General features: G+C 51.6%; 3 protein-coding genes across 5 annotated transcripts in view; 2 read left to right on the top strand and 1 right to left on the bottom strand.

Moving 5' to 3' along the window:
- Positions 1-312: 312 nt before the first annotated feature.
- Positions 313-8,956, top strand: E4F1 (E4F transcription factor 1). Of its 2 annotated transcripts, none has more exons than XM_051632152.1 (14): positions 313-523; positions 878-1,032; positions 1,171-1,267; positions 1,605-1,810; positions 2,012-2,132; positions 2,378-2,530; positions 2,816-2,982; positions 3,527-3,751; positions 4,073-4,178; positions 4,526-4,743; positions 5,157-5,355; positions 6,259-6,419; positions 7,175-7,237; positions 7,872-8,956. In XM_051632152.1, exons 1-14 carry the CDS (start codon positions 358-360, stop codon positions 8,217-8,219), a joined length of 2,385 nt encoding a protein of 794 aa, XP_051488112.1. In that variant the 5' UTR covers positions 313-357; the 3' UTR covers positions 8,220-8,956. The 2 variants fall into 2 exon arrangements, with proteins under 2 accessions (XP_051488112.1, XP_051488111.1); XM_051632151.1 differs by having other exon boundaries at positions 4,070-4,178.
- On the bottom strand, positions 8,860-15,449 carry ZDHHC4 (zinc finger DHHC-type palmitoyltransferase 4). Of its 2 annotated transcripts, none has more exons than XM_051632153.1 (6): positions 15,085-15,447; positions 13,396-13,469; positions 11,851-12,029; positions 11,626-11,751; positions 10,737-10,981; positions 8,860-9,664 (listed from the first exon to the last, which is right to left on the bottom strand). In XM_051632153.1, exons 1-6 carry the CDS (start codon positions 15,196-15,198, stop codon positions 9,380-9,382), a joined length of 1,023 nt encoding a protein of 340 aa, XP_051488113.1. In that variant the 5' UTR covers positions 15,199-15,447; the 3' UTR covers positions 8,860-9,379. The 2 variants fall into 2 exon arrangements, with proteins under 2 accessions (XP_051488113.1, XP_051488114.1); XM_051632154.1 differs by having other exon boundaries at positions 9,451-9,641; positions 15,085-15,449.
- A 4,849-nt stretch (positions 15,450-20,298) lies between these two features.
- The window catches only part of GRID2IP (Grid2 interacting protein), a 33,669-nt gene continuing 32,345 nt past the window's right edge, over positions 20,299-21,622 (top strand). The window contains exon 1 of the mRNA XM_051632540.1: positions 20,299-20,862. Within this exon, the coding sequence (XP_051488500.1) occupies positions 20,299-20,862 (564 nt within the window). The remainder of the gene's footprint in view (positions 20,863-21,622) is intronic.

The raw sequence follows: 21,622 nt of genomic DNA, 5'->3' as shown, positions 1-21,622 counted from the left end.
CGCGCGCGGCCATTGGCCAGGGCCGCGCGGTCACCTCAGGCGCTCCGCGACCCATTGGGTCTCCCAGACGCCCCGGGGCTCGTTAGGTAACTCGTTAGGTAACTCGTTAGGTGACTCGTTAGGTGGCTCCTTAGGTGGCTCGTTAGGCTCCGGTCCGCCCGGCCGCGGCGGTCAGAGGTGGCCGGGCGCGGCCGCCGGGTACCGGCGCTCCCAAGGGCCGCCGGGCCGCGGAACCCCGGCGCTGCGGCCGCGTTCCCCGCCCGAGCCTCTCGGCGCGGCCCCTCCCGCGGCACGCGGCCCGTTGTTATGACGACACGGCCGTAAAGCCGCCATCTTGGCGGTGCGGCTCGTTGCGACATGGAGGCCGCGATGGCAACGAGCGCGGGGCCGGCGGCGCTTACGGCAGCCGCGGCCGGGGGGAGCGGGGGGGCGGCGGCCGCGGGCTCCGGGGGCTCCGGTCCCGCCGCTCCCCCCGCCGGCCCCGCCGCCTTCCTCAGCCTCCCGGCGCCCTTCAGCGAGGAAGGTACCGGTACCGTCGCCGCCGGCGCAGGGCCCCGGCCGGAGCCGAGGGGGTGGCGGGGCCCGGCGGGGGGTGCGGGGCTCCCGGAGGTCCTTCAGGGGGCCCGGGGCGGCGGGTGCGGTCCCCGGGGTGAAGGGTCCCGGCTGTCTCCATACCCCGCCCCTTCTCCGGGCGGCGGGATCTGAGCCCCGGGCCCGGCCGGGGGCGATCGCCCCGCTCGGCTCCAGAAGCTCCTCAGTGCCGCAGCGGAGACACCCCTGTCAGCCCGGCCCTTCCCCCCGGCGCGGGACCTCACCGGGACAAGCAGAGCTGAAGTCACGCTGCCTTGTTCCTAACCTGCTGCCTCTTCCATCGCAGACGAAGATGACGTGCACAGGTGCGGCCGCTGCCAGTCGGAGTTCACCTCCCTGGAGGAGTTCGTGCAGCACAAGCTACAGAAGATCTGCCAGCGAGCGCCAGAAGCTCCTCTCGCTGCTGCACCCGCGGGGCTGCTCAGCCAAGAAGTGCAAAAGGTGACAGCAGGCTTCTCCTCCAGCCCTGGCTGAAATAATTAGGACACAACGGTCTGTTGGGTTGGCGGGGAGAGAAGACAGCACAGTGTTTTTCAAGGTAACCAGACCTTTCTGCTAAAATGTCATCTGTCACGGCAGGTCGTGCCTGCTGTGGAGGAGGCAATAACTGTTGCTCACATCGTTGTTGAAGCATCTTCAATAGCGGAGGAGATCAGCGGCGCATCCGCCATCGTAGGTGAGCTCCAGACACCTCCCACCCTCCTCCCGTGGCCTTGCTTGGGTTCAGCTGGGCCTGTGACACCACAGGGTCGCTGAGCACTGGGCCCAGCACCAAGCGTCCCCTCAGGGGTGAGAGAGGCAGCCCCAGACTGGCTCTGCAGTTCTCATTAATACATGAGATTTAAGCTGTCACTCCAGAGCATCCACCTTAATAGCTGCGCTTTGCACAGAGCTCCAGGTGTGAAATGCCTGTTTTTCCTTCCTGCTGCTCAAAGTGCTGGACCAGTCAGTGGACCCAGTGGTGTAAAGCTGTCCTCTGTAAAGAACATAACTGTCATCCTGTCCTCTCCCAGGCAGCGGGCACATCAAAGAAGTCATCGTTGCAGGAGACCACGTGTTTGAGAACCCCAATGGTCACGTTGATGGGGAAGTCACTGAAGAGCAAGGCAACCCTGAGGAGCAGGAGCAGGACATCTCCACAGAGCTGATCAAGGTGAAGCTGCTGGTTAACAAAGAGGGGCGATACGTCTGTGAGCTGTGCCAGAAGACATTTAAAACAGTGAGTATCTCTGCTGCTGTGCTTGGGTGAGTGGGTTGGCTGGTTGCTGAAAGGCCCTCAAGACCACACGGTGCTGCTCGGCTGCACGTGGCACCTCCAGAGGGAAAATTCTGCTTTCAGGAGCATTGTTGTTGTTTACAGCTGAAATGTAAAAGTCACAACTGTTTTGGAACAGCTTTTAAAGTGACATTCCTTCCCCAGGCCAGCATCCTCAAAGCTCACATGATCACCCACAGCAGCAGGAAGGACTATGAATGTAAACTCTGTGGAACCTCCTTCAGGACAAAAGGGTCCCTGATCCGACACCACCGGCGCCACACTGGTAGGACGGAGTTCCTCCTTGCTGGAGTGTGCTGGGGGGGGAGGGAGGGTTATCCAGCTGACCTTCCAGTGGGGTTTGGTGCTGCTGAATCTGTGGAGCTCCCTGATGTTTGGGGTGCTGGGAGACAGCACGAGGCCCTGGGATAAGCCCCTTCTGCTCTCTGAAAGTGTTCTTCTAGCAGCCTGTCACTAACCACCTGGCTGTGGGTAGTTTAATATTCTTGTTTTGATTCTCATAATTTCCAGATGAAAGACCTTACAGATGCAAGAAATGTGGGAAAAGCTTCCGGGAATCAGGAGCTTTGACTCGGCACCTGAAATCTCTGACACCTTGCACTGAAAAAATTTGCTTCAATATGAACAAAGAAATAGTGGTCAATAAGGATGATTTGCCAACAGGTCAGTGACACTGTCAGTCCCTGCTTGTGTCTGATAAAACTGAGCACGCTCCTAGCACACGAATGATAAATTCTTCCTCAGTCATGAAAAAACTATTTCTGTGGTATTCAGCTTATATCCTTTATACAGGAAAATTAATTTATAGAGCTCAACTACTAACCTGAGTGTTGACTGCAAAGAATGTTTGAGAATCCAGTACAAAGATGGCTTGAACCTCAGTCTGAGACACACTGTCTGTAGGGGTGGCAGCATGCTGGGTGATTGATGGTGCTGCTTTTCTTGCAGGCTCCTGCAGCTCAAACACAGACCCTGTTCCATCCGTGGCCAGCGAAGCCATCGAGACCTCGCCCGTCATCCACCTGGTGACAGACGCAAAGGGCAACGTTCTCCGGGAAGTCCACGTCCAAATGCAGGAACTTCCCATGGTGGATGCAAAATCTCTGGACCAAGACGTGAGTGTTGCTTCTCTTGAACACCCTTGGCATGTTTTCTGCAGGGAAGCACTGTGAAGTATTTCACGTCACGAACAGAACAACTTTAGGTGCTGAGAATCAGCCTGTGTGTCGTGGAAGTAAATGGGTAATTAGCTTCTGCTCCACCTGAGAACACAGAAGCAAACTCTGCTCTGCCCTTGTCCAGCTGCCTGGGGGCTCAGCAGCACGTGTAGAGCAGCCAGGGAGGTGCAGGGTTCCCCACCACGTGCTGGATGATAGACACAGCGAGGGGGTGTTTTTGTTGACCATTCCCTGCAGTGAGACTGTTGTAGGAGCAAAGGCCTCATCCCTGGGGCTGCATGTTTGCAGAGCACAGAACCACCTCACCTTCCTGCCCAGTCCAAGACCTTCTCCTTGTAGATCTTCCAGCCTACATCACAGCATCAGACATCCAAGGAAACGACTGTTGTAGTGATGTGCTGTAAAAAAAGGGCCACGCGTGTCTGTGCTGTTCCAGTGAGCAGTCTATTTGTTCCAGTGACCAGTCTGTTTGTTCCTTCAGCCGCAGCCCGAGGAGCTGCCCTGTGAGGGGGAGGTGAGCAGTGAGAACCTGCTGCGCCAGGCCATGAGGAACTCGGGGATTGTCATCGAGAGGGTGGCTGTGGAGGAGATCCAGAAGCCTGACCAACCTGCTGTAGCTGCCACAGAAGAGCTGGAGAACCAAGTGGTGGAAGCAGAAGAGGAGCCAAGTGGGGAACAGTGTGTTGAAGTAGAACAAGCAGAGTCTGTATGTTTGTATTCCATAAAGAGATTTGGTTTTTAACCCTCCTTGCCTGCACGTGGTTGTGGACAGCAGTGTTGGCCTCACTGCCCCACGTTTCCCTCAGCACCTCTCTCCCTCTGCCTGGGTCTTTGTGTCAGTTTTTATAGTTAAGCTTTTCACATGTGCTTTAAGTCTAGTGTCAGTGCACACGTGTGCTCGCTGTCCTGTTAAAAATATAAATCTCTTTCATGTTAAAGCTGGAGTATTTAATGGGCAATTTGGCTAGCACCACTCACTGTACACACTAGTACAAACACTGAGGTTGTACCTCTTTCTTTCCAGCAGACAGGTGCAGAACGAACAAATGGGTACAAAAGTTACGTTTGCCCTCACTGTGATGAAGCCTTCAGTGAAGCTGCTTCCCTCGAAACACACATCAAAGGGCACTTAGGTAAAGCTCTGCTGCTTACACTGTCACCTAAAACGTGCCGTGTCTTGATGTGATCTCGGACATGGTACAGCTGCTGTGCTTCCAGTTCCTCACCTTTACGTGGCTGTTAGCCATGAGTTTTCCAGCTCTAAGTTGGAACTGCTTGAAAGGCACCAAAGGCTGTAAGAGCAACATCTGAGCAGAATTCGCTTATAAATGAGACAAAGCTCATACATGCAGTGGAAAACAGAATTTCCCTCCTTTTCTGGGTTAAATTTTTGGTGAGAATTTTGTTAACAGCATGTACCAGATACTTGCTCCTGCTGGTTGTCCTGTACCAGCCACGCGTTCTCTGTCTTTCTCTTTAGATTACAAGCCTTTCAAGTGTGAGGAGTGTGGCAAAGAGTTCACCAAGGGCTATCTGCTGAAAAAGCATCAAGAAGTGCACGTGAACGAGCGGCGCTTCCGCTGCGGGGAGTGTGGGAAGCTCTACAAGACCATTGCACACGTGAAGGGGCACCAGCGAGTGCACTCGGACGAGCGCCCCTACTCCTGCCCCAAGTGTGGCAAGCGGTACAAGACAAAGGTGGGCTCCCTCACAGCAGGCCTGCCTTCAGGGTCCTGGCCAGGGCCAGGGCTTGGCAGAAGTTGGGCTTTGCTCCTGGAAACAACAAATGCCAGCTCACCTGCCTCTTGGAGCTGCAGAAGCTGCAGAAGGAGCTTTTGTTCCAGTGGGGAAAAGAGGGACAGTTGTAAGAAAACTTTCACATTGGTGGGGAAACTTCCTCCATGTGTGAAAAAAATTAATAATTAGTAATAATAATAGAAATAATAATAATAATAATAACAATAATAATAATAATAATAATAATAATGCCAAGTATTTCTTACGTCTTACATGAGAGGAAGTCCTCAGAGATGTTAACTTTTAGCCTAGAAGCTAAAAGACTGCTTGCCTGAGTTTGTCCTTCCCTTTCTCCTGCCCCTCTCCTTGCCCAGAACGCCCAGCAGGTTCATTTCCGAACGCACCTGGAGGACAAGCCCTACGTGTGCCAGTTCTGCAGCCGGGGCTTCCGGGAGAAGGGCTCCCTGGTGCGCCACATCCGCCACCACACGGGGGAGAAGCCCTTCAAGTGCTACAAGTGCGGGCGGGGCTTTGCCGAGCACGGCACTCTCAACAGGCACTTAAAAACCAAAGGTGAGCTGGCAGAGCTTCCCTGCCTGATGGGGTGTGGGTCTGGGGTGGCCTGGATTGGGTTTGGACAAACTGCTGAACGATCATGATTCCTCCAAGTGGATCTCATGACCTTCATCCAAGGCTGTTTATCTGCATCAGGAGGAGATGCATGATACATTTTTTTAAATCTACATTAATGGGTATTCCTGTTGTGACCTTTCTGACCAAAAAAAATGCTGAACAAACAGCCATAAACCAGTTCTAATATAAAATCTAGATCATCTAAACAAAGAGAAACAAAATACAATTTGCATTAAGAATCTAACTGCAGGAGCATTGCGGGTGCTCTGCTCCAGACCTGGGCATGTGAAGCCCTGTAAAAACAAGGATGTGGACATTCTGCAGGGAAAATGTCTTAAGTAGAGAGAGTTCTCACGTATAATCTTGTTTGATTGGATTAGTTGCCCTGCACCTGCTCCTCCCTTAGCTCCTAAGCATGGATTTTCAGACTTCTTTAGGTAGTGATGATGATGTGTTGAGATTGTAAAGGACAATTCAAGTTTAGTGGAGGAAAAAAGTGTTTTTCTTGGGTAGATACTGAAATGTAATGCCTAAGCAGAAAAGATCTATGACTTAAAGTATACCAAAAGTCTTACTGTACATTCTTCACATATGGCTTCTGCATTCCTGTCTGCATTTAGTTGTGTATTTTAACACTGAACAGCTGCTCTGCTGGAGGCTCAGTTCTCATTTAATCCACTATTTGTCCCGTCTTGATGGGATGAGAGGCCGTTGTCTGCTGGTCACTTGGCATCCTGTCAGAGGGGTCTCATTTGTGCTGCACAGTATTTTCCAGGCATTCTTCTGTATTTGAGATGGTTACGAAAAATAACATTTTTCTGGCATTTTTGGAACACCATCCAGGTGGCTGCCTCCTTGCTTTGAAGGAGGTCGAAGAAGCAATGGTGTCTGAGGAGAGTCAGTCAGCTGACAACTTAGCTGCAACAGTCATCTCTGAAGATCCTCACACGGTTTTGGTGGAGTTTTCCTCAGTGGTGGCAGACACTCAGGACTACATAATCGAGGTGAGAAGCAACAGGCAGCCTCATTCAGAGCCTGGCACAGCAGTTTTACCAATAAAAGCTGCAGTTGTGCATGTTCCTCATCTAGGCTTTTGGGAGAAGATAAAGTAGGATCTAGCAGTGCCACCCTTGCCTGCAGGACCTAAGGGATAAGTAGGATTGATCTTGTTGAGAAGGAGAGCACCAGAAGTCTCCTTCACCACCCATCTGAAGTCCTGCCTGTAACCTAGGCAGGAGAATGAGAATGCCAGAACTGAGATCTTCTGACCATACCACATTTTGTGTCTGTACAAGCTGGCTCCAGCTTTCCCTCAACTTTCACCTGCTATTTTCTCCCATTTCTGTTTAGCTTATTTTGTGCAAAATAATCCCTGTGGTTTTAACTAGCCATGGCTGCCATGAGCAAGGAATGACACACTTCACTTTCTCCCCCTTTGTGACCAAGAGCCAGTGCTGCTCCTTGCACAGCACCCTCTTGGTTTACCAAGTCCCTTTAGTTCTGCTACAGTAGGAGAAAATCTGCCAGTTGGCCAAGTCCTGCTGAGAGGGTTTGTTCTCTGTCAGTTATTTGTGAACACTCTGCACTACTTCTGATTAGCTCTCGATAATGGGATCTGGGGGGAGTTACAAGGAGGAGTTGCCTTTAGAGTAGCTGCTGCATTGGGGGAGGAACAGAAAGATCTTAGTGTCTTATATCTTGGCAATAAAACATTTTTTGTAATAATCTAAAGAGGGAATTTCATGTTTTATCTTTCAAGACTGCCACTGAAGACATGGAGACCAGCGAAGCTACTGAAATAATCGAGGGAACAAGACATGAGGTAAAGCTGCCACATGAACAATTATTTTGGTGACTTGTAGGTTAAACAAATCACTTTTAGTCTCTGAAAGTCACACTAAATAAACCCAACTTCAGATAATTAATTTTCCATACCTCTGTAGTTTCGCAGACCTGTCTGTATAAAACCATCATACTGGTCATACTGGGTTTGAGCTCAGTTAACCCCGGGTCCTCTCTGTGATGGTGGCCAATGACCTGCAGGGCTTCACCCACAGGAGCACAGCAGCTGAGAATTGGGGAGATGATCCTCTTGAGGCATTCCTGAGTGCAGGCACCGATGGGTGCTGCAGACTCAGAGGCTGGCTAGGCTCCTGACTTGCAGTCAGTTTGTGTAAATGGCTGGGCATGCACTGGTAGGGCTTTTCCATGAACAGTAGACTTTCTGTAGGCAGTTCCCTGCTGGTGAAGCATCTGCAGCAAGACAAGGTGTGACATGTTGCAGGAGTTGTCTGTTCTCAGGCTGATGAGAACTTCAGCTGGAGGAAGCTGGAACGCAGTGCTGCCTGTTGTACTGCCCTGCTGGTCATCAGGCCCCGTTTGTGGCGGTGACAACTGCCTGTACTTCTAACAGCACAACACACTGAGAAATAACCTGGCCTCTTCTCTTCCTGTAGGTCGACAGCCACATCATGAAGGTTGTGCAACAAATAGTCAACCAGGCAAACTCTGGTCACCAGATCATTGTACAGAACGTCACCGTGGCAGAGAACTCTGAAGTGACCTCAGATGCTGCAGACACCATCACCATCGCCACCCCCGAGAGCCTGACGGAGCAGGTGGCCATGACATTGGCTTCTGCCATCGGAGAGGGAGCTGTGCTGGCCACCGAGGGCAGCATCCAGACAGAGGAAGCCACAGTGACCATGGTAGCATCTGAGGACATTGAAATCATGGAGCATGGAGGAGACTTTGTGATCGCCACCCAGGAGGGGGAGGTGGAAGTGCAGACGGTGATTGTGTAGCACTCGGCGTGCAGCCAGTGACTGCTGCTCACGTAAAACCTACTATTTTTTTCTCTGCAGTTTGGGGAATTTGATCAGTCCTGAGTTTGCCATTATCATTGTTCAGAGAGCAAGGGCAAGAACACTTTGAGAGGTACCTGGTTTAACAGGGTGGCACAGCCCTGAGGTGTTTCCTGCTTAAAACGGAAATAACAGTAGTTAAAAACCTCTGTGGAAGTGACTGACCCGCTGCATCTGAGGCTCTCAGTGGCTTGGGCAGCTGCCTCAAAGAAAGGAGGATCCTTGGTGAAGCACTTCCCTCTGAGCACAGGACAGCAGTCTTCTGCTGTGGAAAGGGATTCAGAAGGTGAACAGATACGTAGGGTCTCCTAGGAGATGACTTAACCATATGCATTTAAAACAAATCAAGAAAACCAAACCTAAGGAGTTGTGGTGTGCATTCATCACCACTCAGAAACTTTCATGCCTTTAACCTCACTACTTTAGCCCTCCCAAGGCATGGTACTGCAGTATTTTATTTTATATCCTGGACAAGTAGCCTTACGTACTGGTCTGACAGAACAGGTCGCTGCACCTGGCGATGCCAGGCAGGCTGCTCTGGGAGCTGGTCTGTCAGGATGTAAAGCCATATTGTATAGCATTTTTTAAAAAACATATATGGATTTTTATTACATATTGTACAGATTCAGCATGTAAATAAATACATTTTAAAAAATAAAGTTATTTAAAGTTCTTACTATATTTTTCCAGTTTCTGTTCTGTTACCACTCGTGAGAATTGACAAGGGCACAGGGCCAGAGAACACCAAGCTGTTGGGCCAGTCAAACACCCCCTTTTCCCAAACCAAGCCCAAGTCTCTAAGAGCAGCTGGTACCTCTCTGCTCTGGAGAGCCTTCAAGTGATCCCTCATCCAGCTTGCTTCAGTGCTGAGACCATGTCCGAAAAGCCTGACAGGCCCCACTCACAATCCCCCCAAGGAGTGTTACTGATGACCTGGAAGAACTCTTATTTTTTTTGAAGAGTGGCTTTATGAAAACATAGTTTTCAATTATTTAACTGGAAAACAGTAATCTTGATACAAGAGGTGTCTGAGGCCTCAAAGCATTCTGCTGAAATAAAGTCCTACAAAAAGTCTAATAATGCACATAAAAACAGTATCTTCATGTTTTCTTCTTCCTTTCCAGCACAGGAGGAGGCTTAAAGATTTCCTTTAAATTCTTCCAGACTCCTTTAGAATAAATGTTTTTGTAGACAACTTGTCTGTCATGAGGCTGCAGTGTTAGATGGTGGGACCACCCATATCTTCTGGACTTCCACCATTCATTGGAAGTTTGGTTGGTTAAGGCCAAGTAGAGATAGAAGCAGCAGTATGAACCCAGCACCAGGGTGAGAAGAATAACAAAACCAAGCATGAAGACAATCCTAGGGAAAGTCAAGAAAAGGTGCTGCAAACAAAGAAAATAATACCTTAGTTAAAAAGTTGGAGAATGAAATGCCAGGGAGGCAGGTGGCACTGCAGCACACCAGCTGAGCAGAACTGCGTGGCCCCAGAAACAAGACCACAGCCCCATCCTCCATCCAGCTCAGTGATGGTCCATTCCTGAGTGAATCTTTGAGTTAAGCACAGAGATCTCCAGACATGTATTTCCTCACAAGCCTTGCTAATCTGTGGAGTATTTTCCACACCCATCTCTCTCTGAATGTTTGTATTTCAAACTGGATTTATGCTTGTTTATTTTTTGTTGGGCTTTTAATCAAAAAAATCATTAATGCAGATCATCTCCAAACAAATTGCCAAATGAAGAGACTACAATCTGGTGCAACTTCAGGCTTTGCTGACATGATACAGTTTGAGCAGCTCTTTTCGGAGTTAAACTCCAGCACTGAGGAGTGGTAATGGCACTGCTCAAACATGGGCAAACATTCCCTGACTGAGAGCCCTCTATTAAGAGTCCAAGGCTGAAACAGCTGTTGTCTAGGATGAGGGAAAGATAAAGCATTTACTACTTATCACCTCCGTGCCACACTGCAGAAAGGGATGAGGGGATTGAAATGCAAACAGCTCAAGTGCTGGAGAGACTCGATGTCACCCCCTTTGTTCATATGAGAGAAAATACGGAGGTATCTGAATTCCAGGGTAGTAGGGTCCTGCTTTAACATCTCTGTGAGGATATCTCAAGGATTGTAAACTGCCTCCTGAAAGTTACTCGAGTAGATGGTCATTGGAATGTGAAGTCATTCACATCCATAAAGATCAGATCTGCTGAGTGAAAGCAGCCTGGGGACAGAAATACAAAGAATGGGAGAGTGGAATGAAGTGCTGTGAGAGAATTCCCGTATTTTTTTAAGTATTCTGCAAGGGCAGTTTCCTAAACTTCATGAGCTGTGTGAAGCTGGTAAAAACCCTGCAGCCTGCCCACGCCCTGCCTGCCAGAGCAGCTGCACTGACACGACTCCTGAAGGCAAGGACGGACACAAAGGGTTCTGCCTGCAGCAGCCCGGGCAGCACACACCTACCTGAAGGAGGAAGAGAACCTCAACAGGCTGCTCGTGCCCTTGCTCATCGATGTACGTGCTGTGCACGGCCCTGAAGAGCAGCCCCAGCTGGGTGAGCAGGGCTGCCGTGACGGCTGCGACGGCGGCGGCGGCGGCGCTGAGGGAGCCGAGGTAGAGGCAGAAGTACCCGGCGTTGGCGGCACCGATGCAGTTGTTGAGCCAGACGCAGTGGTGATCGAAGCGCTGCACGCACCTCCCGCAGAGACCTGCCCGGGGAGAGGGGCAAGACAGGCACTAGTGCTTTTCTTAAGTTATCAGCTTCATTTACGTTAGGATAGTTTTTCATCTGAAAAACAAAATGCATCTAAGAATTGTGGTCATGATCTAGCCAGTAGCTTTTTCAGCAAATACACTGATTTCATAGTAAAAATCCCCAATACTAAACCCAAAGACCTTTATCTCATTTCCTCTTTTATTCACCAAAACTGCAGCTCAACAACTCTGGCTTCTCCAGCAGCACTGCCTAGCGAAGCATATGAAAGGTAGAGATTGTAGCCCCCAGATTTCTTTTAGATGTAAACAGCAAATTCTGCAAGAGAAGCACAAAATCCTGAACTCAGGTCTTGACAGGTGAACATTTTTCATTTAACTTCTAGGTGTCTAATTTTTGGCTGTTCCTGACCCCAGGAAACACCTTTGGAACTGGCACTTTCTGAGAAGAAACAGCAGCAAAACAGCTCCATGGGTGAGCAAAGAGCAGCTGTGATTTGGGAGTCCAGTAACACCTACACAAACCTGTGTGCATCGAACTAGAGAACAGAACAGGTGTAGTGTGAACTGCAGTTATTGATGGAGATTTAATTTGGGAAAGTAGGACTTTTATACTTATCAAGGAAGGCAAGATTCTTACTGCAATGTTTTGATCTGGCTGGCTTCTCCATGTTGCACGTAGGACACACGATGCCTTTCTGAAATAACACTCCATCATAGGCATAAATCTTAACCAGGGACGCATGGTTTGATTTTGTTATGATACCTGCAAAAGAATCAAGAAAAATAGTAAAAGTCACGGTGTTTGTAACACTTGCTAGGTCCTGTTTTCAAACAGCTACAGCTCATGATCAGAGGAGCTTACCAGGATTGGCCCGGGAGCAGAGAAGGAAGAAGCCCACGTTCCCAGCCAGCAGCAGGTAGGGCAGCAGCAGCAGCAGGAGGTGGAACTGCAGCTCCCAGCAGTAAACAAACACTTCCCAGGTGTACTCCCCAAACACTGCAGCTTGCAAGGTGATGTGCAGCACAACAAACAAACAGTTTCTGGAACAGAAACGGGATGGTCTATTTAATACTCAGCATCCTGATTAACAGGTCAAGTACACGCAGAGGTGATCAGCAAATACTTTCCATATGCAAGGAGACACCTCTTTTAGGTTTCCAGGCCAGCATGGATTGAATATTAATAGTGTTTTATCCATCCAGTGGCTTCTCCTCTTCTTCCCACAGATGCTCCTTTAAATATGCCAGCTAAATTCACGTCCATTACTGTCATGTCCTTTGGATTTTTTTTCCAACAGCAGAATCAAGTACAAAGCACCCTTGGTGCTTACAAAATATGACACTGCCACAAAGCTTTCTGCCAGAAGACAACTGCTATGTGCTGCTATGAAAGCAAACTCCAGTAACAGGTAATCTTAAAAAACCTGTAGCACTAACAGCAGCTGTTAGGAAACAAGCATGGCAGGAGGTAGCAATGGCCACCACTAGTTCCAGCGTGTCCAAGCTCCTGCCAGGCAAGCAGCCCAAGTGTTTGGCATGCAGGCTTGTTTGGGATGTGTCAGACTGAGCAGCAACTCTCAGCAGCCTGGCAGAGAGATGCTCAGACAAGCCACGGATTAGGAGAGCAATGTTCACTTACTGCAGCTCTCTGTGTCACACATCAGTTTGCTGGACTTTCATTACAAGTTTGAAGTAGCTGTTGATGTGTATTTCACCACAGTGGGGAGTCTGTTGCAGACAAGCTCTCCTCTGCTGCTCTCTCCTGCACCAGAGAATCTGCAGAGCAGGCAGCAAAGCCACTGCAGCACAAGTGGCACAGCTGTACATGTACCCACCTGCAGTGCCTGTCCCAGAGCAGTTGCTGCCCCCAGAGAAAAGGTGTTTAAATTGCTCCTGAAGCAGATCCTAAAGCAGATTCCTGCAAGCTACAAAATTCACCTTAATACAGCAGGCTGCAGGTTGGCAGCTGTGCAGCTTCCCCTTGAGCCACCTGGACATCCCAGCTGCTGGACTAAGACTAATGGGATTTGAGGGAGAGGACGGGGATGGCTGGCTCTGTCTAAACTCATCCTGCAGCTGCTAGAGAGTCTGTTGTAATTCTCTCGTGGGTGCAACCTCCCACCAGTGTGACCAACATCTGTTACACTGGAGGCTCCTGAGCCACATTATCTGTATTTGTCAATATGTTCCAATATTTCAGGGCACCATCTTCTCAACGATAAGCAAGGAATAGAAAGACAACAGCGTGACAAACTGTAAAGGGAACCTGTAATCCAGGACAAGCACCTCTAGTGAAGAGGGAGTATCTAAGGATAACACTGAGAGCTCTGATGGTGGCAGGTCACCAAGAGTGGCCAGAAATACTAGTGAAAAATAATGTCAGAATTGTAAATAAGAAGTGCAATACCTTGTGTGGAAGAGCCTGTGAAGTGCTCGCTGTGTCACGCTCTGGAGCTGCGTGGGGATTACAAACGACAACACCTGAAGCAAATGAAAAGACTGTGTTACCTGAAGTGCATGTTGCTCTGCCTGTGGAACATTCAAACAAAAACAAAAGTCACCTAATCCCTCAGTTATCTGTCACTGCAGCCATATCACTGGGGAGGAAGCTCATTTTCAGGGACACTGAGAATAGAGGCTGGGGTTTTCAACGTGGGACAGAGGTTCCACATCCTCAGAAGCCCGGAAGGTATGAACAAATGTATCTGGGCTAATGTGTGAAAGTTCTCTAAGGAGCTTACATTGGGTTATGGACTGGGTAACTGGTTAAGCAGGGGATAGAACTGAGCAATTTCTCAACTACAATATGCTTCACCAGGACATCTGACAGATGCAAGTGGAGATGAGCAAAGGGATAAAGCCTGCTATCCTCCAGAAGAAGGAAAAAAACCCAATAACCCAAACCAATAAACAATGCCCAGCAAACATCCCCCTGCCCCCAGTTTCTTCAACTACAGCTGTGACCTGGTAATTCCATGTCTACCCAACTGCCATTTCAAAAACAGCTAGAGACAACAAAGAAGAAAACTGCCTGTCTTCATTTAGCAAAGTTCTCAGCAGCAGGAATTGTTTGACTCTGCTGCTCAGAAGGTGAGAGATCTCTATAGCAACATGCTGCTCCATCCTTGGTGGAGGAATTAGAGCAGCTGAGCCTATTTCTAGCTGACAGGGAAAGAAAATATGCAGTGAGAGCTTCTCTTCTCAGATGTAAAAGACCAGAAGGCAAAAAGCATATGCACAGTTGAGAAGATGTTAAATATTTTTCTTTTAACTGTTATGCCTCATATCAGCAGCTCAAGTGACAAGTCTTTTTTAAAAGAGGCTGTGTACTGCTAAAGGAAACACATAATGAAACAATTCATTCCCTGTTTTTACAATAAAATGCCAATTCTTAATCCTCTTTTAAAGCTCTTCATTCCTCCCTCTAAGGAAAAAACAGGCTGCAGCATCATTCCATACTCACACTACAGAGCCTCCCCTACAGTATTTGCTACCAGTTATAATTCTCTCCCTGTTTTACCTCTAAAACCTCCCCCCACCTTTTTTATCTTAGTGAGGACAGCAAATACCACAAAACTGCAAATACTTGAGGCTTCCTTGTTATTTAATTTCTCAAAGCTGATGTGTTACAGTGTCACTGAAAAACGTCCTTTCAGTATCACAAGCAGCTCCATCCTTACTCCTACCCTGCAGGAGGTGGAAGAGGCAAATGGGTTTTTCTCACTCCCTGCTTGGGAAGGATTTCACCAGCCCAGTGTTTTCATTTGGTGAGACCCAAGTTGCCCAGGGAAGCTGGCAGTGCTGAAGGGCAGGTTGGATGGGGCTTGGAGCAGCCTGGGCTGCTGGGAGGTGTCCCTGCCCGTGCAGGGGGGTTGGAACTGGATTATTTTTGGGGGTCCCTTCCAGCCCAAACCAGTCTGGGATTCTATGATGCCCAATCCCAACGGGCAGTTGTGAAAACAAAGAGTGAAATATGAAGCACATCGTACTGCGGCTCTAACCACATAACCTGGCGGGTTTTTATGTTGGATAAACACCCGAATTCCAGCACAACGAACCAGAACAGGGAGGGCTGAGGACGGCTCCTCTCTTTTACCTGGCTGGCTCTCCCGGTGAGGAAACCTCCCCTCCTCCCCGAGCAGACGCAGAGCAGAGCAACGGCAGCGAGCACCGAACACAAATAAATCAAGAAAAGCGTCAGAAAATCCATCCCCGAGCCCTAAAAAATACAACAGAAGAGGCTTATCAGTGTCTCGGAGGCCGAGAGGGAAGGACCGAGGCCTGGGAGGCCGCGGTTCCCCGGGCCCGCCCCGGCAGCGCCCGCTGCCCGGGAACCCGCGGCCTCTCCGGTCCCGAGGGCGCCCCGAGGGCCCGGCCGGAGCCGCTCCTGCCGCGAGGGAGCCGGGGGTGCAGGCTGGGCCCCCCACCCAGGGCAGGGCCTGCCCCGCCGCACCGGGAGCTGCCCCCCCCCCCCCCCCTCACGGCCTCTCCCCGCCGCCCCGAGGCCGGTTAATCGATCGCCGAGCCCGCCCGGGGACCCGCGGCCGCCGCTGCCGGGGGGCGGGTCAGGGCCCGGCCGGGGCGGAGGGGCTGAGCTGCGGGGTCAGGGCGGGGCGGGCAGCGCCTGCACGTCCAGCGGGAACGCTGCCCTCGCCCCGCGGATGGCGGAAGGGCGGCCTGGCTTGGGCGGGAGGGGCCTTGGGGAGCCCCTGGCTGGGCAGGGTCAGCGCCCCCCGCGCCGCTGTGCCGGGGCTGTGGGGAGGGCTGCTGGTTCCGGCCTCCTCCTGCCCTCAAAACGAAGATTAAGCCAGTAGAAATAAGCATTAGATCTGTTTTATGAACCTGAGTTGTGCGCAGGGTTCTTACGGTGCCGGGCAGCCCGTCGCACGCAGTTGGTGTCCGTTTCCCTCTGGTCCCGGGGGTCTGCGCAACGCTCTGTCCCGTGTGGTTCCTTAGGGATCTGCTAAAATCTCTTCAGATTTGCTACCTCTGGTGAAATCACTAAAGGAAAACCCTTTTGTCTCCTCCGGGAGCTCGGAGCGCTCTGTTCCCTTTGAGCAGAGACCCTCCTCTCGCACCCCCGCGTCCCGCACGCCGGGGCGGTCGGTTCTGGAGCCTGCGGGGAGGCAGAACCGGGCTGGGACGGTCCCGAGCTGGAGGAGCGGAAAGCCCCGTGCGGCTCCTGACACCGGGGCTGTCAACTGAAACCGCCCCGGCCGCGGGCCCCGCTCGGCGAGGCTGATTGGGTTACGGTGCCTGGGTAGAGTTTGCCATAGAAACTCAGCCGGTGGCTGCCGGTAACTGATCCCAAAGCTTCAAAGCTGCTGGGATGGTTTTGGCAGCTCCAGGTCCCGGTCTGCTGCTGGCTGGATCTCGGGGACCACAGGTAAGGCTGCCGAGGGGGGGGCTCAGGCTGCTCTGGCACCGAGAGGAAATTAATTGGCTTGGTCAGGAGATGTGGTGGCAGGAAATGAGGTTGGGTTTCAGGAAAGGGATCCTTTTTTCGCTGGTAGGTTCTTGTCCCTCGAAGCACCAGACTTGAACCCAAGAGCAAGAAATTCATCCAAAATATCCTGGGGCACAGCTGTCCTAGGGCACAGCCCGAGGACAAGCCCACAGCCCTGTTGTACAGCCCGAGGCTCCTGAGAGAGGACGTGGTGAAAGAGCTGTTTTTCCCCTCCCTACTGGTGCAGCACAATGTCTCTACTGCTGCAGCTGCAGCTGCAGGTTTAGCTGGGACACTGGATGTAACCAGGCAAGTCTGGCAGGGTGGAAGGGGCCTTGAGGCTGGGGTCTGGTGGTTTATTTGGGGGCAGACAGGCAGGGCTTGTGCCCTGCAGTCCCTGCACACAGTGTGGAGCTGCCTGTGCAGGACACCAGCACCAGCACTGAGCTCCATCCACTCTCAGTGGCCTGGTAGGCTGTGCTCAAGGACAAAACAGCCAGCAAATACTTTAATAAACAGGTGAAGCCTGAGAGAAACGAAACTGATTGCATCCAAGCACTGAGCAAACGAGTGGAAAGTCTTCTCTGATCAAATTCCAGCAGAAAGTCTTCAAGGAACAATCTTTTTATTAGCCTGGAATCCCATAACTTATTTCTTGCAGGGATTAAACTTCATAGTCAGTGTTTTAAAGTACTCAAGGTATTAAAAAACGGAGGGAAAAGAAGAAATTACTTCACTTACTGAAAAAAAATAATATCCATTGCAGTTTTGCCTGCTAGTTTGGGCAGTGAATAGCAAAGATGCCCTGAGGTTTTGCAGGAAGGCCTGTGCATTTCAGTGTCGACATGGGAGGGCAGTGCATGCTCCCCCAGCGCGGGATCTCAGCTGCTGGGGAGGAGATTTGTGTTTGTGCAGAACCTGCGAGTCGTGTCCATCTGTGGCAGAGCAGCACCAACCCCAGAGCTGGGGAGGATAGGGGAGGAGGGCTCTCCAGGTTCTTTGCAGCAGTGACATGGATGAACATGAAGGTCACGAGTGGTAAAACGATTGTGCTCACCTTCAGGTGGGGTGAGCAGGTCCCTGCAGGTTTCCCGAGGAGGTTGTTTCCCATCCAGCCCAATGCTCAGCCCACGCGGGTGGCAGGGGAGGGCAGGATTGCTGTGTGGTCCGTGACAGGCTGCAGACAGCCTCTCCTGATGGTTCCACGGCAGGACGTGTAATACCCTAAAACCTCTTAGCGTGCAAAGTCCTGGATCCCTAAGTGCTGAGGAAGCAGAGGAGAAAACCAGAAATAGCAGCTTAGCGAACAGTTGGTGCCAGCACAGGGGTCTGTGCTGCCCTCAGCCTAGATCCCCACGCCCTGCTCGGAGCAGCCAGGCTGGGCAGAGCTCTCCTGCCGAGCCTGCAGGAATCCATCCAGGCTCCCAAATCCCTGCACTGAGCTGCGTGCGTTGTTTGGCAGACACGTATTCCCGAAGTCTCTGGTTTCCCACCCAAATTGCCGGTGGCGGGGCCAGCGAGGTCTCAGCACGCCCAGGGAGCAGTGACCGCGTCCCTGCTGCTTTGCCGAGCACTGTCTCTTCGCATTTGCCCGTGGGGATCAGGGATTTCCCTCCACGGGTGCTAATCGGTTTTTTCTCCTTCCACCTCCTAATTCCCCCCAGATCTGCAGGCTCAGGTCCGCACCGCGCTGAGCCAGGACCAGCACGGCAATTAGTCTGTCCGTGCTTCTCTTTGCCATGGACATAAAGTTAATTAGGAAAGGAAAAGGCAAGAAAGACCTTCCTTCGTGCCTGGCACTGGCTCAGAGCAGCTGGAAGGGCGCAGGGCGCAAGTAAGAAGCTGGGGAAGGGGCAGCCACCCCAGCCCGTGGGGCTGCCCCGGCACAGCAGCCGTTCCGCCCGCTCCTGGACCAGTGTCACACGTGAGGGCTCTGCCCCCCGAGCCCCGGGGGCTGCAGCAAGGACGTGGGAGCTGAGAGATGCCCCCGGGAGCGCGGCGGGTACTTGGGGCTCGCTTCCAGGGGCGATGCAGCAGAACCGAGGAAGCCTTGACCCTGTAACGGGACAAACCTGGCGCCGCTGAGAGCCCGCCCGGCTCGCCTGGATGGCTGGAGACTTCTGTAAGTGCCCGAGGGTGCAGAGATGGAAGCGGGTGAGGCAGCTCGGGCAGCCCGGCTCCCTCCGCTGCTCTGCCAGGCTTTGCCACTGAGCTCAGCCCGGAGCGGTGGTGCTGGGGCCGTCCCAGTGCTTGCTGGGCTCTTGTTGGAGCCTTCAAACCTGCGTTCCGCAGCCCCAGGGATGTCCTCGTGTTCCCTTGGATTTCATCCCGCTGTTGCCAGACTTGCCTGATGCTTCACTCAGCACTTCCCCTCTGTCCTTGACATCTGTGCCTGTTAACGTGGCGAGCAGCTTGATTTCCTCTTTAAATAGTAGCAGTAACCCCTGATTTTTATGTTGCATTTTAATCAGCACAGTTGTATGAAGGAGGACAAGATTATGACATTGGAAACAGTAGTTACAGCATATTGTTTGGTCCTTATGTGAAGCTGGTGCTTCTGGTGCCCTCTGCAATACAGCTGTGAGGAGCTGCTCCCAAGCAGCCGAGCAGCCTCGGGTCATTAATGCCAATTTCTGCTTTAATGCTGTTTTCCTTGCCCATCCTTACGATTCTGCTCTCAGAGCAAGCTGGTCTGTATTATGGCTGCTGAAAATGGACACGAGGAGAGTTCCTTTCATCTCTGGCGTGTAACAGGGTATGAAACAACGTTTTCAGTGCTACTGAGTTTTGACCACGGGTGCTTGAGACTTTTTGATCTGAAGAGCACAAAACTTAAGGTGCATTTGTAAGGATGTTTTCTTTAGGCATTCTGAGTCCTCGTAGTCTCCATAAGACAATTCACCCAGGCAAAATAGCCCGTGTTTCATTTTTTGCAAAGGCTTAGAGTGTGGTAAGAACGTGTAATAAACAGGGGAGTAAAAAGCACCTTCACAGACAGCTAAGATCAAATGGAGAGAAGATCTGCATGCAAATTATTTTAGCCAGTGTCAGCGTGCAGAGGAGGCACATAGACATCAGTGGTGCCAAAAGGGCATCTAAGTGAGCAGTCTAGGTCAGCTGGTTTGATGTACCCTGAGCAAAGACGACATCTGCACATGCTGGGGGCTGATGTGCCCGATTTCTCCTTGAGCATCCGTGGAGCCAGTCCTAACCCTTCACATGAGCCACAAACACGTCCTTTTGAAAATACTCGTTTTTGTTTTTCAGGATGCTGCGACCAGGTTAACGTTGTGCACAGGACAGGGAGGGCACGGAGGAATGCTCCCAGGAAAGCTGAGAGGAACTGGCAAATTCTAATGAATTTGCAGTAATTTTGCAGTTGAAAACTGCTAGAATATTGAGAAGAGCTGGTTAAAATAAAGCTGCTTTAAGTCACTGGGTGATCTATTCATTAGCATAACATGCCAGGTAAAGGAAATAATCATTGCTAGATAAATAAATCCATGCAGGTGCCTAAAGGCACCTCCTGGGGGTGGGCGTTAGGCAGTTGTCATTGACCAGTGAGACAAGGGCTGTGCCAGGCCATGGTCTGAGTGCCTGGGGTAGCTCTGATCTTTCCAGCCCACTCAGCTTCCTCACTGCTGCCCTGGCAGCCGCCTGCCAAAAGAAGAATCAAAGCTATTTTTTAGGGAAATATAGAGGAAAACTGTCCCTCTTGGGGCATTTCCTCCCATGGTAGGGGTTGTGGCACAGACTAGAGGCCCCACACCGGGCAGGGTGCACATGGCATCTCCAGGAGCCACGTTAAGAATGGAAAAGGCACCAGATTTTTTTTTTTTTCTCCCTTCTCTTGCAGTTGTAGCCATGCCGGCAACCAACCAGGGCTGGCCCGAGGCCTTCGGGTTCAAGATAAGCGGGACGGGCCCGTGCTACATCCTCTGGGTGCAGGAGGGCAGCAGCGCAGCGCTGGCGGGGCTGCGGCCGGGCGACGAGGTGCTGGAGATCGAGGGGCAGCCGGTCTCCTCCCTGGGCTGCGAGGCGCTGCTCGGGCTGGCCCGGCGCTGCGGAAACGTGCCCCCCAGCATCGGGGTGATCTCCCGCCTGCAGCACATCGATATCCCCCCCGCTCCCTGGGGATGCTTCGGCTTCGAGCTGGCGGGTGGCAGCCCCCCACAAGTGGCCAGTGTCAGGCCGGAATCGCCAGCCGCCACCTGCGGGATCGAGCCGGGGGATTACGTGCTGGAAGTCAACGGGACGCCGGTGACACCGCAGGAGGCGGCGGCCGCCCTGGTGGGGTCCTGCCCCGGGGGGTCCCTGCGGCTCGGGCTGCTGCGGCCGCAGTGTGGGGCTGCCGTGTGGGATCCTGCCCCCAGCGCCAGCGCCGTGCGCCGGGAGAGGAAGCAGAAAGCGCAGGAATTCAGCAAAAAGGTAAGGCCGGGGCGCGGGGCACCCCCTGCACCGAGCGGGCTGGAGATGGTCACACTCAGCCTTCGCAGCGGGCTGGGACGGGAGGATGTTCCTGGCTTGGCCGCAGGGCTGAGGTGCAGATTCAGGGCATCAGCACCCGAGAGAAGGGGCTGATAATTACTGGGAGAACACACGGATGCTGCAAAGGGCCTGGAGATCCTCTGAGGAACGACCACAGCTACTCATTCCTTTGCACTACAGGAGCGTGTGGAAACTCCCAGGGGCTGATCCCTCTCTCCTGCATGTCCTCAACCTCTGGGCACATCATCCCACAGGCATTTTAGCTTTTATTTTGTTGCAAAGGGAAAACTTCGCTGTGATTACATCTTCTTTGTGTTCCTAAAGGCTGCCTGGTGGGTAGTTTACCAAACACATCGCCTTGTGCTAATCATAAATTTGATCATGCTTGTTTTTTTAATCTTTCTAATTTCCATTTTAAAATAGCCTTGTAAAATACTGTTATGAAAATAGCCAGGCTTGTGGCTTTTTTTGATCCTGAGCTAATAAAGGAACAAGACACTCATAAAGAGATTCATGGCTACCAGCTGAATCCCCTCAGTCAGCTTCTACATTAAAAATTCACAAATATGCACTGAGGTTTAGATTCATGGGGCAGAGAATCGCATGTGAAACAGATACCTGCTGATGACAGGAGATTAACAAGAGGACAAGCAGTTATTCCATGCTGCCTCCATCTCATGAAGCCACATTAAACCATGTA

Source organism: Apus apus, chromosome 14 (genome assembly GCF_020740795.1).
Source record: "Apus apus isolate bApuApu2 chromosome 14, bApuApu2.pri.cur, whole genome shotgun sequence".
Lineage (NCBI taxonomy): Eukaryota > Metazoa > Chordata > Aves > Apodiformes > Apodidae > Apus > Apus apus.
This window is presented reverse-complemented; position numbering and strand designations above follow the sequence as displayed.

Bases quoted from the DNA above. Each gene is read 5' to 3' on its own strand.
- E4F1 (XM_051632151.1), top strand. From the start codon at position 358: ATGGAGGCCGCGATGGCAACGAGCGCGGGGCCGGCGGCGCTTACGGCA. The intron at 2,133-2,377 runs GTAGGACGGAGT...CATAATTTCCAG, and splicing joins ACACCACCGGCGCCACACTG to ATGAAAGACCTTACAGATGC. The intron at 2,983-3,526 runs GTGAGTGTTGCT...TTGTTCCTTCAG, and splicing joins CAAAATCTCTGGACCAAGAC to CCGCAGCCCGAGGAGCTGCC.
- ZDHHC4 (XM_051632153.1), bottom strand. From the start codon at position 15,198: ATGGATTTTCTGACGCTTTTCTTGATTTATTTGTGTTCGGTGCTCGCT. The intron at 12,030-13,395 runs GTATTGCACTTC...TTTCTGTTCCAG, and splicing joins CACAGGCTCTTCCACACAAG to AAACTGTTTGTTTGTTGTGC. The intron at 11,752-11,850 runs GTAAGCTCCTCT...ATTCTTTTGCAG, and splicing joins CTGCTCCCGGGCCAATCCTG to GTATCATAACAAAATCAAAC.